Here is a 16038-nt window from a genome sequence, read left to right as displayed (position 1 = left end):
CTATTTATAATAATAATAATAATTTGTTTTATTTATATACCGCTATTCCAAAGATCATAGCGGTGAACAGCAAGTAAGCTAATTTGCCCCCAACAGTCTGGGCACTCATTTTAGCAACCTCGGAAGGATGCAAGCCTGAGTCGAGCTTGGGCCCTTTTGCTGGTCTTGAACTTGCAACCTTGTGGTCTTGAGTGAATGGCTGCAGTACAGGCATTTAACCACTGCGCCACCAGGGCTCCATTATGTATTTATGTATTTCTTTATTTCATAATACAAACAGGCACAAGAAAAATAACCCAAAGAATAAAGTGATAAAATAGAAATAATAAAATCTGCCATAATTCAAAATTTTGTGCAGCACACTGGACTATAAATTATAATAAATTTAGACATGCTTTAAATGATGCTTCAAAAATATAAGGTCATTTGCGACTAGACAACAGACAAAGTCAAATTTTGTGAAAAACAAAAGAAAAAACCCTGCATTCCAGGCAAATTGTCTTTCATTGAAAAGTTGGTCCTTCCAAAGTTCATTTTCCTATTTCAAAATACTCACTTGCTCCTAAATTAAAATATATAAAGTTGGCAAAAGCAAACCAAAAACATTATTGATAATCAAAAAGGGCTCAGATTTACCAAAATGGTCATAAAAGGCTTCTCCATTTTCTAAGATTAACTCTTTAGTTGCATAATTCACTTGAAGGTGCACTTTTACTAAGAACAGGTTATCTACCTGTGGTTCTTTAAATGGTGATCTGTGAATTAACACGTGTGTGGAGATCTTCAGAAGCTTCTAGAGCTGTGTTCTGGTATTAAACCTGCCCCCTTGCCTGCACATACATAAGATGTCAATTCCCACAAAAACCCAATTCTAAGATTGCCACGGGAAGGCATGAAGAAAGGGATGGCATGAAGAGGGGAGGTGGGGTCCCCTTGTAAGCCTACTCTTAAGTTTCAACACCCTACCACCACACATTGTGAAGCACCTAGTTTTAATGTTAGAACACAAAATCGTTACATGCACTAAAGCAGCACTATTTCACAGGCTGGACTTCACTTGTTACATACTTGCCAAAGCAAAAGGTATACTTATGCCAGTATAAATACATTTGTTAGTTTTAACTAGATTTTTTAAGGACTATTTAATATCATAACCTACCATCTTTACAGGTCTTTTCATTCTCAAGGAGTTTCACACCTGTGGGACATGCACACTGGTAAGAAGGCTTCACGGGAGACATCAAACACAAATGAGAGCAACCACCATTATTGGTTCCGCATGGATTTGTAGCTGTCAAATGGAGACATCACATAGATTAGCAGTGGGTGAATGCAGCAGCTTAAGTCTCATGCACAGGGACCAAATGGATAGAACATCTTACCTGTATCCACCTTCTTAACTATAATATTTTGCTTCCCTAATACCTAAGGATTAGGCAAATTTCAGAAGTTTTAAAACTGTTGAATCAATTACTTAGATTAATTCTTTGTACCTTCATAATGCAAGCTGTTATTCTTGATTTTAGATAATTGCATAAAGGATGTTCACAGTAAGAAGCAAAATCATATATGAAGGGGGAGCAAAGTAATACAACGCTGTTTGCATGGTATTTCTGAGTTTTAAAAACTCTGTAGGAGGATCTGAGGTGTTGATCCACACAATTTACTTTCCCTGATATCCCTTTCTTGGCCAAGAGTGGCCTCCTCACTCCAAGGGGTCCTGAGTGAAATTGATTATTTAGATAATTTCAGTCTGCCTTGAGGGTTACTATAGGATAGACACAATTTTGGTTGTCTTGTTGGATGGTAACTGGATTGAAGGAAGTAAGTCCCTCTTACTTCTGCTTAGGCGACTTCTCTGGGATAGGATTTGGGAGCACTGTTTTTCTGCTTCTCGGGGGGGGGGGACTCATAAGATGATGCTTAGGGATGCCTATGTGATCCCTTGGTTGTTGGCCTGTGGGATCCCTCAGGGCCCAGTTCTGTCCCTCATGCTGCATATATATACACAACTACTCCAACTCCAGAAGTTTGGAGATCACTATCATCAATATGATAATGACATCCAATTCTCTCTCCTTTCCATGCAATTCAATGGAAGCCATTTTGGTACTAACTCAGTTCCTGATAACTAATGGGATGGATAACAGTGAACTAACTTAATTTTTAATCCAGATAAAGCAGATAATCTTGGGTCAGGACAAAGGTAGATCAAGAAACCACGATTCATCCCTAACCCTAGTTAGCCAAATTTCAACAGTAGTTAAGAGTGTGGTTGCACGGGTGAGTGTTCCAGTTGTGCCCCTTCTTGGAGATGTCAACCTGGATATGATGACCTATGCCTTAATTACGTCTCATCTGATCTATGGTAATAAAACACAATGTGGGGCTTTCTTTGGAAGCTGGAAACTTCAATGAGTCCAAAATGTTGCACCCAGAATGCTGATGGAGGCTAATTATAGGGAACATGTAACTCTCTTGTTGGAACAGCTTTCCTAACTAACAATTCATTTCCCATCAGTCATAACAAACATTTTAAGTTGTGCCTGGAAAGTAACTGGTAGCCAGCAAAGCTGTTTCAACAAGAAAGTTATATGATCCCTATAATTGTCCCCAGTCAGCATTCTGGGTGCAACATTTTGAACCCAGACTAAGGTCTAGACCAGTGGTCCCCAAATTATGTCCTTTAAGGTATTTGGACCTCAGCTTCCAGACTCTCAGACTACTGGCCAACATGGCTGAGGCTTCTGGGAGCAGAAGTCCAAAATCTCTTAAAGGGCACAGTTTGGGGACCACTGGTCTAAACTATTTGTGAACCTGTTTGAATCTCAATGTCCCAGTAGTGGGACTCAGCAAAAGTCCTCTGAGGGAGGACTTTTGCTAAGTCCCACTACTATAACAGGCCTGTCATGTAAGGACAAGGGCAAGAACCTTCTTTGTGGATGCTCTTCAATAAAGGATCTTTTTAATTTAAACAGGCATTTGATGATTAAGCACTTGTGCAGAAAGATCTTTTTATGAATGTGTGTGTGCTATGTTTTTTGGTATGGTTATGTTTTTCAGTGATTCTATATATTTTTAAATCAATGATGTACTAATATGATAGCTGGTTTAATGGGGGGGGTAAAGGTTAGCTTTGCTTTTTTTAACCTAGCTGCATTTGGTTTAATGTTGGCAGCAAGCCATGATATTTGAGTCCGTTAGTGTAAGGAAAAAAAATATTTTATTAGCATAAACACTAGCTAGCAAAAAGCCAAATTTTGTACTGTGCCAACCTGGCACACTTGATGTCTTCAAATTCGATGCTGTTTTTTAGCTAGTGAGAGAAGCAAAAAGCACAAATACAGAAATACAGGAATACAAAATGCATGAAATGATACAGGGTGTTTGCACTGGAATTCACATCACACAAAACCACACTGCTGAACTAACAATATTTAAAAACTCATTTTGAACCAAAATCATAAATTTGCTTTTGAAAAAACATAGGGAAACAATATTTTTGAACGAATCATTTGTTTTTGTTTCCTATAAACTCACAACTCCCATATCTAGGCATCCAGAGATACAAGAGCTCTAATGGTTCACAGACCCATTAAAATACAGCTTCTGTTTTTGGTTAGTTAGCCAATGAAAAACTCAGTAAAATAATCATATTCATACCTTAGAATGATGTCTGCAGCAAGTCAATTTCCCTTGGAATATATTTCTACAAACTAGTTCCTAAAACAATGGGGAAAGACAGAGGAGACTCACCATTGGGTTGCCTTTGTTGGTTGAAAACATGGATATCCATTGGAGAAAAGATGTTTGAATGTATTTCACGCAAGTTCTCCCCAGTATATTTATTGCAGGCCAAGACAGAGCGAGTTGTCCAGTCAGTCCAATACAATGTATCTCCAAATAATGTCAGAGCAAAAGGGTGTGGAAGGGATCCTTTAATGACAGCTTCCCTGGAAATGGAAAACAATACAAAAAATGTGTGTGTGCATGTGTGTGTGTTATCTACAAGCCACGTCTCTAGATTTAGGGGGAAAGTCTAATTCAAACATCCTTTTTTTAAAAATTAGGATTGAACTATTACACTTACTTCACATCATTTTTATGTAAAAAAAAATTTTTCTCCCTGAATCAGCCTATAAAACAAGGACATAACTTTACAAATTTGACCATTTTAATCTATGACATATAATAATTTTAATATAGGATGGTGTATATTATATATCAACCATAACACCAGGCAGACTTCACGGATTGACCCAGGTGCAAGGGAGCTGCATGGCCAATGGCCCCAACGTGCTGCTAGCCAATGGAGAAATAGTGCTATTGCCAAGCCCTGCATACTACCCTACCTCAAAGACAACACTGTTTCTTTTCTGCTCTATGATGATGAAGCACTCATGAATTAGTATCATGGCTTTTGATGAGAGAAAGACTAAATTGTCAAGCAGCTACTAGACAGCAGCAGCAGATGTAATACTGGCGGAGGAGCTCTAAAAACAATGACAATGGCACCATAGCTAACACTTGCTAGAACAAATATATATTGCAATACTTGGGGTGGGAGAGCTAAGGTGAACAGGAATGGAACATTTTGAGTCAGACATCTTCACAGTATATTACTCAGGAAAGGAAAGGTTAGGAGGAAATGTGATAGCATTTACAGTGAGGAGAGATGTAGCAGAACCAGTCAAAGAATAGAATGCAAAGTCTGATCGAATCATGTCAATAAATTTCCAGGGAAAACCCTTTAATATAACCATTATTCAAGTTCATGCTCTAGCTACAAAGGAAAATGAAGAAGAAATTAAAAGATTTGATGAGAGGGTTGAAAAGGAAATTGATTGTTGATCACCAGTGACTAGAATGCAAAAATAGGGGGAAAAGCAGAATGAAAAATTGTAGGAAAATTTGGTCTAGGATCAAGAAATGAGGCAAGAGACCAACTGACATCATTTTGCAAATCCAACAGTTGGTTCACTGCAAACACATTCTTCAAAGATCCCAAGAAGTGGTTGTATACATGTGCATCACCTTATGTCGTGTATTGAAATCAAATATACTGCATAATTAAAAGAAATTATCTCCACAAAAACAAGACCACAAACAGATTGCAATGGAGATCATAAACTACTAACATCAAAAGTTAAAGTAAAGCTGGTACAGTGGTAGTCTAATTACAACACATTGCAAAGGTCCAGGCTTGAGGTTATCACCACATGAACTTATTGTATTAAGGTCCTCCAGCCCTAGGAAGGGTTCATGGTGAGGTAACAGCCAAAGCTGATAGTAAGCACTCCTGGCCGTTGCATCTATTTGAACTGTCATTTGTAGTGACAGACTCAGAAGCACTACCAGAATGGAAACAAAAATCTTTCAGGGGAAGGGTAACCCCATCCATGACTAGTTTAAACACCTCTAAATTTAGGTTAGAACCCTTGACAATAAGCATCACCATCCTGTCTGGATTCAAATTCAATTTGCTTTTCCTCATCCAACCCATTACTTCCTCAAGGCATTCAAAGGAGACACACTATCTTCAGCGGAGGCTGTTTTTGAAGGCATAGAGAATCATAGAATCACAGAATTATAGAGCTGGAAGAGACCACAAAGACATCCAGTCTAACTCCCTGCCATGCACCCCGACAGATGGCCATCCAGCCTCTCTTTAAAAACCTCCAAAGAAGGAGACTCCACCACACTCCAAGGGAATGTGTTCTGCTGTTGCACCGCTCTTACTGTTAGGAAGTTCCTCCTATTGTTTAGGAAATTCCTCCTAATGTTTTCCAAAAAATATTTGGGAGTCAACAGCATACTGATAGCATGCCTCTCGATGTTCTCTCCCAACGGTTTCATGTAGATGTTGAATAGCATTAAGTTGTGTTAGTCTAGAAAATCAGTATGCAAAGGGACCTTGCAGAACATTTGAAACTGAGAGTCAGTAGTTGGTAGCATGAACTTTCATAGACCTGAGCCTACTTCCTGCACCTGAAAAGGTAGGCTCAAATCCATGAAAGTTCATGCTACCAACTTCTGTCTTTCAATTACTCTCAAAGATGCTACAAGATCCCTTTGCGTATTAACAGGAATTATAAAACTAGTACCAATTGTTGCTTCTGAAGATCTTTTGTAAACCTCAATAAATATAGGGAACTAAATACCACTCAATACCTACTAATATCATCATCTCTCCAATGCTGTTTTACATCCTGGCAAAACATTTGTAAATTACTAGCAATATTCTCACTATCTCCAACAAGAGCAGTCTTAATTGTATTTTAATTTGTTTTGCAAACAGGCAGTCTTATACCTCCACACTGACTGCAATTGCTTCAATATGAAAGAACTGCCTAAATATTTGACTGTTGCTGACACAATACCTTCTCTGTGTTATAGTAGCCTCTAAAAATGTTACTAGCAAAAATTCCTCCTAGGAGACTATGTAAGTGCATTTCCCTTCAGTCAGTAATGTTAACTTATTAATTAGGGTTGTTACTGCAGGGCAAAATGAGAAGAAAATTAATTCACCACCCTTTCCTACCAGAAAAAGGTAACAGCAGTTCCATCAAACTGAAATTTAATTTTATTGAATTAAGCTAAAAAAATTCACTTATTTCAGAGGAAAAAAGCTTGAATCAAAGAGAGAAAGACATTTTTCTCTGAGGCTTCTGCTATGTTTCTCCCATTATTTTTGGGTGGGTGAACAGTGCTGGTTTCTCAATAAACAAGATAGTGCCCACCTCCGTGACAAACCATGCATAGTGCCTTCAGCTTTTTGAATGGTCATTTGTGAACTCACACAAATGGGATCACTGTGCTGCACAGTGCATCATTCAAAACCTTCTAGAGCTAGGAAATAAGTGTCTTAGTGGTAACACCACTCCTCTCCATGTGGACAACCAACGGAATTCCTATTTGGTTCCTAGTTCACTGGACACTACAGCAGCAGCCTAAGAACTAAGGAAAACAGGATACAACGCAGGCAGGGTGGGTGGGATTGTGTGAGTTCACACATGACCACTTGAAGAACTGCAGTTACAGGCAAGTAACCTGTTCATTTTCTTCATGGTGTCTGTGACTCACACAAATAAGAGATGAGCAGGCTACTTACCATAGGAGGAGGGAATGTCCTGTAATATAAGGGGGGGGGGGGGAGGACAGCTCTCTCAAACGTGGCTTCCACACTGGATCTTGCATCCAATTTATAATGTCTTATTGAAAGTCAAGGGCTTAGACCAAGTAGCCACTGTGCCAGTGTCCTATAGTGAAACACCTCCAAGAAATGTGGTTGAAATGGCCACAGGAATGGGACAGGCAATAAGCAAATTGGACAGTGATGTACAACTTTTACTGGAAGTTATATAGATCTTTGGGACTTGTATAATGAGGCCTTATGGTGCACATAAAACTCAAATGCATGCTGAACATCAAGGGAACGAAGGGAGCATTATAAGACAGAAGCAAGATTCTACATTAAGGCTGGAAGCACAATGTCCTGGTTAAGATGGAAGGCAGACACTGCCTTAGGCAGAAAAGATATAGCATACTATTGTGAAAGCAAAAATAAGAGGGAACAACTCCCCTACACAATTCCCTTGCTCTCTTGATGGAAGTAATGGCCACTAAAAAGGCCATTTTCCAGGTAACTACTTTTAGATTGGTTTAACCCTGGTTGGTTTAACAACAGTTTACATCAACAGGTTGGTTTAACAATAGTCATTATTGTTCCAGTAAGAGCATTACTGGAACAACAATGACTGTCTGAATTTAAACATTTTAACTTTAACAGCTTATAGGCAGGTGTCCATTGTTAGATCAGTATCCTATGTCAGTTGCTTCTTTTTAATGGCTTTATTTTACAGTGCAAGAAGTGTCATTCAGAAACAAATCCTTCAATTAACATAAGTTGAACCAAAACAACTTGCTTTAAAAGAGCATTTTGTGAAGAACAATTATTATTTAAGCTAGCAGCCATAACATCTGAACTGCATTTCACCATTTAATTTTCTAATTTAGTTCTATATTGGTGTAGTCCTACATTAATGCAAAAAACAGGTTTAAAAAAAAAGCTTGAGAGTTTTTTTGTTTTGTTTTGCTTTTTAAACACTACCCCCCCCCAAAAAAAAAAACAAACCTGTGTTAGGTCACAGGAGGCTAACAGCTCAAAATGCTTCTGTGACAACTGGGAAAGAACCAGCCCCAAAGTCCACTGAGCAGTGGAACTGTATGTTAGGGAGGATGAAAATTTTTATACCCTCTTAAGAATCTCTTTGCGAAGTGATGCAAAAAACAAAACAAAAACAAAAAACGGCCTGTAAGTGTTCGTAAGTCCAGATGCCTCACTTCCCACCATCAATGATGAGAAGATCTGGATAGAATGGAAATTTCTGGAATACTCCTTGAGACAGGTGAAGAAGAGAAGCAAACCAGAGCTTTCTTGGGCATCAAGGGGTACATTACGTGACCCCCCCCCCCATGGAAGAAGAAGGTATTGTCTAGTGAGGTCCCTTTCTGGTGAGTTCTGGAGTAAAGGTGTGACAGTTTGTTCAGGAGTAAGATGAAGAGACGTATAATAGACATGTTCCATAGACTGAAGATTTTGTAGAGTGCCAGGACACAGTTTCCACTCACAATAGGACCACAGAGGTTCTCCTCAGAGAATCTGCTAGAACATTCTCTTCCCTTGGAAGCTGAATCACAGAGATGGAGATTCCTTGATGGAAGCACCAATTTCACAGGAGAAGTGTAAGATAAAGTAGAAGGTCTGCTACCCTGCTTGTTCAAATAGAAGACAGTAGTATCATTGGAGGCCACCAGAACCATGTTGTCAAGGAGTACAGACTCAAAGGCCTGGATGGCTTATAACCACTAGCATCTCAAGAACAGGACTATGGAGATCATTTTCTTCTGTTGATTAATGGCTTCACACTGAGAAACCTGTGGAGTGAGCCTCCCAACTGGTGAGTGAAACATTTGTAGTAACCACAACTGTGGCTCTGGAGCAGGGGTAGGCAACCTTTTTGAGCCGGGGGCCGGGTTGCTGTCCCTCAGACATCTGGGGGGCCGAAGCCAAAACATAAATAATTAAATAATTTTCTAAAAAATTAAATATATAAATAAACCAGGACAAATGTAGGACAAAATTTTCAAATGGAAGACACTTTTTTAAAAAAATGGAGGACACGCAAAAAAAATTGCTGATTTTTTTTTAAAATGTTAATATAAATGCATGTTTCTGAGGCTTCTATAGACAATTGCCCCCCAAAGACCCCGGCGGCAATCGGTGGCGGGCCGCAGGTTGCCTACCCCTGCTCTGGAGAAAGGAAAACCATGCTGACTCATACACAAGAATTAACCCATCACCACAAGGATCAATGAACATATCTTGGAATTGTGAGTCTTCAAGAAGGAGCACTGGCAAGAGAGTTGAATACCAACAAGAACCAGGCTTGCAAAGGTCTCATTCTGAGTCTTAGTAAGGTTGTCACTGTAGTTATAGAGATCACAAGGACCAAAAGAACTTGAATGTGTCTGGCAGAAACCCTTTGAGTGCAAAGACACTGAAAAGTTTTCCATCTGAGTCTGGTTGGAAAACAAAGATAAGAAATAGGAACAGGCTGTATGATACCCTTAAGAAATAGGGATTTCTCTTTCTTGTTGAGCATGGGAGAGGAAGAAGTACTGCAAAACATACTATATTTTTATGGGAGGGGGGAGAGGAATTTTCCCAAATTCAATGCCAGAATAATACAAGATCTATACACAGGATTGTTTTAGGTAATGAATCTGCATATTCAATCCTATTAATGTCTACCAAGAATGAAACCCTACTGATTTGTCATGAAAGCAAAGGCCATCAGCCTTCATCTGGGGGATGGAAGGAGGTCTTTTTCATCACACTTAAGGAAGAACGGAGGGACATGTACCATGATTTTAATTAATTCATTTTTTTGCCAGTGCCTTCAAGTGCAGGGCCTACCCCTCCTAGCCCCCCCCCCCAACTGCCAGTCTTGACCTTGAATTTCTCAAGAAAGAGCCCACCGGCATGTGTATACACAGGTTTGCGTACATACAAATGTATTAGAGACTAAGGAAATATTTCAAACACACTTGTAAAAGGAAGTATCATCACTAGAGCATAATAATAAAATTCCAGGTTGTAGAGGGGCCTCTAAGGAACAGAATTTTGTGAAGATTAAAGAAGTCACATTTCTGAATAAAAACAAGTTAAGAAATTTTCTCTTGGGATTCTCAGCAAATAGCTATTTGATCTTTCTCTACAGGTAAAAACAAAATATCCTTTTAAATTCATCTGACAACTGCTCTAATTTCCTTGTAAACCACTTCTGTTTAAGAAAAAATAAAGTGTTTTTTTAAAAAAAAAAAAACAATTAAATCTCTTACCGATGAGTTCCATCCAGATTTGATCTGTGAATAAAGTTCAGTTTTGCATCTGCCCAGTAGAGCTTCTGTTCTTCATAATCTAAAGTTAACCCATTTGGCCAATAAATGTCTGCGGTGATAATAATTGAGCGGGTTGAGCCATCCATCCCAGCACGCTCTATCTTTGGCACTTCTCCCCAATCTGTCCAGTACATGAACCTAGGATTTCAATGAGAAAAAGAAATACTATTAGGTATAGTTCATTCCCATACCCACAAGGCACATCATTATACTGTACATGAATGAGTACATAATTATTAACTTCACTCTCAGGTGTTTTAATGAATAAAATAACTATGCAAATATTTGTTTATTTTAGTTCATGTTTAGAGTTTGATAGGCTCACTGTAAGTGGGGAACAACTTGAAAGCACACAGCAACTACAGTACTACATGTGATTCAATTTGTGGTTCAAAAATTAGATATTTAAACTTCTTCGTATTCAAATGTAACATTACTTTTGTAGGGTGTGCGAACAACAAGCAAACATTTTCTAGGGGTGAAGAGATCTTGTATCTGCTTTGAGACTAACTGAAAGAAAGGTGCATCTGAGGAAGTAGACTGAAGTCTACCAAAGCTCATGCTGCCATCTTCTTTTTTTCAGTTAGTCACAAAGATGCTACAAGATCTTTCTAGATACTGATTCTACAGACTAACACGGCTATATTTTATTGGGGTGCGGGGCATAGAAAAGGTTGGTAACCACTGCTCTAAAGAATGGGCAACAACAAAAAATTATCCCCCCAAAACCTACCCAGACATGGCCAGAAATCCACTTCTGGTTTTGAACAAATTCACATTTTCCTGCTAAATGAAGTTGGTGGTGGCTCAACCCCTTTCAAAGGTGAATTACTACTCCTGGAGACTTTGAAAGGTGATAAACACAGCTTGGGGAGAGTGTAGATAAAGACCAGTCCAGGAAACTTGGAGGGGCTGAGCTCTGCATAAACAGCCTTGTGAGACAATATGTGACCCTCATTTTGCTTTCTCCTTATCACAGTCCTCCTCCCTTTTGACCACCTTGAGCAAGGACAGAAAGTCTCTGTTGAAGCCTTATAAAGGAACACTCATTTTGGGAGAAGTAGATACACAAAGTTTTGCACGTACTAACTTGTTGGATCTAACTGCAAACTTAGGTGATTGTGTGCTTATCTGTTTGGAAGAAAAACAGAGAAATCTAAAACTAAGATACACTGGAGGTTATTTGGGAGGGGACTACCTAAGCATGCAGCAATCTGTATGTGTATACAACATGAAATGCTTTAAAAACAACAAGGATTTATGGATCATCAATTCAGAAACTTAACAGAATGCTGAAGCCATTATCCGGCATAGAACCAGTTTATTACCATTCTGTAGGTGGGCACTACTACAGGATAATGCATGCCAGAAGAGTACAAAGATCTCCATTCCCCCTGCACTTTAAGAAAGGTATCAGGTGAGAAGAAAGGAAACAGGATACTTTTTTCCTTCTGTGGACTCCAGAAAATTCTTATGCACTTGAATGAAGGACTGATAACTGGCCCCATAATACATATGTATATATTTATGTCATTTTGTCTTCCATTCGCTACAGCCTGCACATCCTCTCAAATGAGCACATGACAAACAAACCAACAAACAAATGTCCCTGTGGAACATTTAAAATGCACCTCCTAGTATTTCCTATCCTTCATGATTTTATACAAGATTACAAATATAGGGTTTTCTTCCCCTAGGGGACTATCTGATTCAAGCATCCAAAAGAGGCAGTTATATAAATAAAAATGGCGTATAAGTTATTTTCTACATGGAGGTTTCACCCCGTGACAGAAACTCCAAAATACTTCACATGCTTGATTAGAGTTATCTACTGTAATTCTAATTGATTTGGGATGCCACAATTTGTGTTGCCAAACATCCACAGCTCTTCTAAATTCAACAGCTAAAAGAATATAAGTTATACACTCGTGACTCCAATCCTACACTATGTACAATCAGAGTATATCCACACATATATATTATGGAATCAGAAAGCATCTACTGAAAATTAAATTTCGCTGAAGACAATAGGAAAGCAGCAGCACTAATTCAAAATAGCAAAGGGATTATTGTGAAAAACAACTAACAATTAAGGATTTAAACTAAATTAAACAACAGTAATCATTGGCTGGCAACATTCCAGGAAATTGAGAGGCTGTGCAAACTGTGCCGGACTGGGGCCACAGCAACCGCACGCTGCGGCCCTGATCTGGCCTTTCCAGGATGCAAAAAAGGAGCTGCAAAAAGCAGTTCCTTTTTGCGCCCTGGAAAGGATGTGACAGTCATGGCATCGTGGATTTAAGGCGCTCCCTTGGCACTGCATCATGTTGACGCAGAGTCAGAGGAGTACTGTGATGCTGCGCACCGTGTTAAGTGGTGCATGGTGTCCTGGGGGCAGAGTTGGGGTATGTGCCATATGGGTGCCATGCACCAACTCTGCCCCTAGGCCAACCTTTATGGCCAGTGTGCACAGCCACAGAGTCTTTAGGAAGAACACTTTTCCTGATATCTTACATGACTGAAAGGGTGCTAGAAAGTTTTTCTTTTTTCACAAAACTTGAAGGTTCAAGCAAAGAAGCTGTAATATACTGGTTACCACGGCTTCTTCCATGACAATGGCATGGCATTGGTTAGGTCTTAACACTGCAAAATTATCTCTACGGTTCACTGAAATTCATGGTGTTCTATCACCAGCGATGCTTTCCAAATGTTTTTACATATATTTCAGTGTGTGTGTTCTTCTAAGTCCCAAATCCTGACAAATGGTCATTTCCAGTGTGCACTTAGACATGTGTGTGCGCGCACACAGGGACTAGCAAAAATATATAAATCATGTTGTTCATTGTAGCTAGAAAAATATCCCATACATGGGTGGTGCCATTTTGACGTAATGGACGCATAGCGTCCGCACGTCGCGACGCATCCATTATATCAAGAGTGTGACATAACTATGGTGTCACAAAAAGAACCCAGTTTTTCTGGGTTCTTTTTACTCCGGATGGACGCTGAGCGGTCTGGCGGCTGCAGCATTCCAGAGGGAAAAAGGCCGCCAGCAGGCCGCCCTTTTGGGACGGTCTGTCCCGCGCCATAGTTAATAAGAATTCATTTATGTAGGAATCATAGAATCATAGAGTTGGAAGAGACCGCAAAGGCCATCCAGTCCAACCCCCTGCCATGCAGGAAACCCAAATCAAAGCATCCCCAGCAGATGGCCATCTAGCCTGTGCTTAAAGACTTCCAAGTTATGAACTTTTTTCTTTTACTAATATATAAAATGAAACTGACATGAAACATGCAGGAGTAGTTGTGTTGGCCATTTAACAAATCCAAACAAAAAGCCATCAGAAAAACCTGAAATATGAAACGTGAAAACTGACTTGGAAAATTGATTTTTGAATACTAAAGGGCTCAGATCCTATCTGAACTTGAAAGCTAAGAGGATCAGCCCTGGTTAGTATTTTGATGGGAGACTGCCAATGAATACCAGGTGTTGTAGGCTATATTTCAGAGGAAGGAAATAGCAAAACCACTTTTGAGTATTTCTTGCCTTAAAAACCCTATGAAATTCATCGTATGTCAACCTTGAAGGCACATACACACATAGTATTCCTAAGAGTTGGGCTGTGGATACCACTCAGATATAGCAGAAAGCAAAGGTAACTATATTGGTAATTTGAAAAATTCAAAACCCCAAATTCTTCCATTTATTTATAAAATTTGTACATCCCCTTTATCAAAAAGAAAAGAAAAGGAAGTTTCCAGAGTGGCTTGCAAATAGTTAATTTGATAGTTTTCTGCATTCTGGCTTACCATCTAAAACATATGGCATAGAAGGAAAAGGGTTAGTTTAAGAAGTTAAAAGTTCAGGAGACACTGGCTGCTCCTCTGGCATGATGTAGATGTGTGAAAGAGGGAAATAACTTTATTAGAGCAACAAAAATCTTGCATGTTTTTGTTATCATCAGATCTCTTCATCTCATTTGTTTTTAAGTAAACACACTATGCCCCAAATATACTATAGCTACACAAAAAACAAACAAAGAAACAAACAACAAAACAAAAACAAATCCAACCCCTGGCTTTGTAAACTTCCTTGAATCCTGATTTGAAAGAAGTCAGGCTATAATGACATGATGATGATATGGACAATAACACACACAACAACTACTAGAACAACATTCTTTAGCTAAAAACAGTGAAAGGCAGGATGAGACCCAACTACTTACAAAACAAAATGACAAAATACTGGCTATACGTTTCTGCATATCTCAGTTTCCACAAGGGATAGCAACTTTCTCAGTCCTAATTTAAATTTTAAAAAGTGCCTTGCCCTTGTGGAAACTGAGATTATGGCTCATCTCAGGACAGACAATAACTCCTCCTTTGCCTCTTTTACCTTATGTCCTTGATGGGCAGGACTGTAACAAAAATTGACATTTCTAGGGGAAAAAAAGATAAATTGTTCCAGTATATCAAATTGCAAAAGTGATTTAAGAACCAACTTCCATTGTAGCATTGTTTTCAAATTTATTCAGTCGTGGCAAGTGCAAATCTAGATTACTGATCAAGAGAGCCAAGAGGTGGTTTCTTTTTCATAAGTATGTTTGTAAGCTCTAGATAGCCAGCATAGTGTAGTCAGTGGTTTGAGCACTGGGACTAGGATTATGGAAGACCCGGGTTCAATTCCCCACTCAGCCATGGAAGCCCACAGGGTGACTTCAGGCAAGTCACATTCTCTCAGATTTGGAGAAAGGCAATCAAAACAAAACAAAAACGCTCTGAACAAAAGCTGCCAAGAAAATCCCAGAAACAATTTGAAGGCATAGTTTTCTGTGGGTTTTTTCGGGCTATGTGGTTATGTTCAAGAACATGGCCACATAGCCCAAAAAAACCACAAAAAACTATGGATGCCGGCCATGAAAGCCTTCGACTTCATAAATTTGAAGGCACACTACCACAAATCTTTGTAGGCCAGTAATTGTCGTAGCTTTTACATATGAGGCTGTTTTAACCACCTGATTAAAGTTCTGACAGAAAAGGAGGAGGATGAAGTAGGAAGAGTAACATAGACAAGACAGACAGATTATTCTTCAGTGGAACCTGAAATGCTGGCGTGCTTCGCAGTTTGTACGAAAGAACTAATAGAAAGTCATGTTGTTACATCTGCTGAGTGATGGTGACTCTTTTTATCAAACAACAACAACAACAACAACAAACCCAATAGGAGCCATACCCTCCAAATCTTTTGTTTCTTGTGCATATTGCCCTCTGGTTAAAAATGTACAGAAAAAAACAAATTTCTCTCCCAGTGTGTGTACATATTAGTTTACAAAACTAAGAACAGAGCTCAACAAACAACAGTGGAGGCAAAATAATTGTTACATGATGCTACATCAATATTATCACATTTTGATGTAGACTTTTGACATCTTTATATTCACAATGTTTTAAAAAAAGCTCAACTATAATCTCTGAAGGGGAAAAAAACAGGAAAGAAGCAAGTGGCTGGTCACTTTGTTTGCAGTTAAATGGTCATTACTACTGATCCAAATGTCATCCTGCAAAGTGACATAG

The 16038-nt window shown here is 39.0% G+C and overlaps 1 protein-coding gene across 3 annotated transcripts in view; it reads right to left on the bottom strand.

The window, feature by feature from the left end:
* The window catches only part of LRP6 (LDL receptor related protein 6), a 96815-nt gene that overhangs the window by 64017 nt on the left and 16760 nt on the right, over positions 1-16038 (bottom strand). For all 3 annotated transcript variants that reach the window (XM_089524875.1, XM_089524876.1, XM_089524877.1), the window contains exons 3-5: positions 10405-10602; positions 3757-3953; positions 1160-1291 (exon numbers count right to left, since the gene is read on the bottom strand). In XM_089524875.1, coding sequence (XP_089381001.1) covers positions 1160-1291; positions 3757-3953; positions 10405-10602 — 527 coding nt within the window. The remainder of the gene's footprint in view (positions 1-1159; positions 1292-3756; positions 3954-10404; positions 10603-16038) is intronic.

Source organism: Sceloporus occidentalis, unplaced genomic scaffold (genome assembly GCF_023333645.1).
Source record: "Sceloporus occidentalis isolate IW3139 unplaced genomic scaffold, rSceOcc1.0.p SCAF_5, whole genome shotgun sequence".
Lineage (NCBI taxonomy): Eukaryota > Metazoa > Chordata > Lepidosauria > Squamata > Phrynosomatidae > Sceloporus > Sceloporus occidentalis.
The sequence above is the reverse complement of the archived record's forward strand: the minus strand, read 5'-3'. Positions and strand labels throughout refer to the sequence as shown.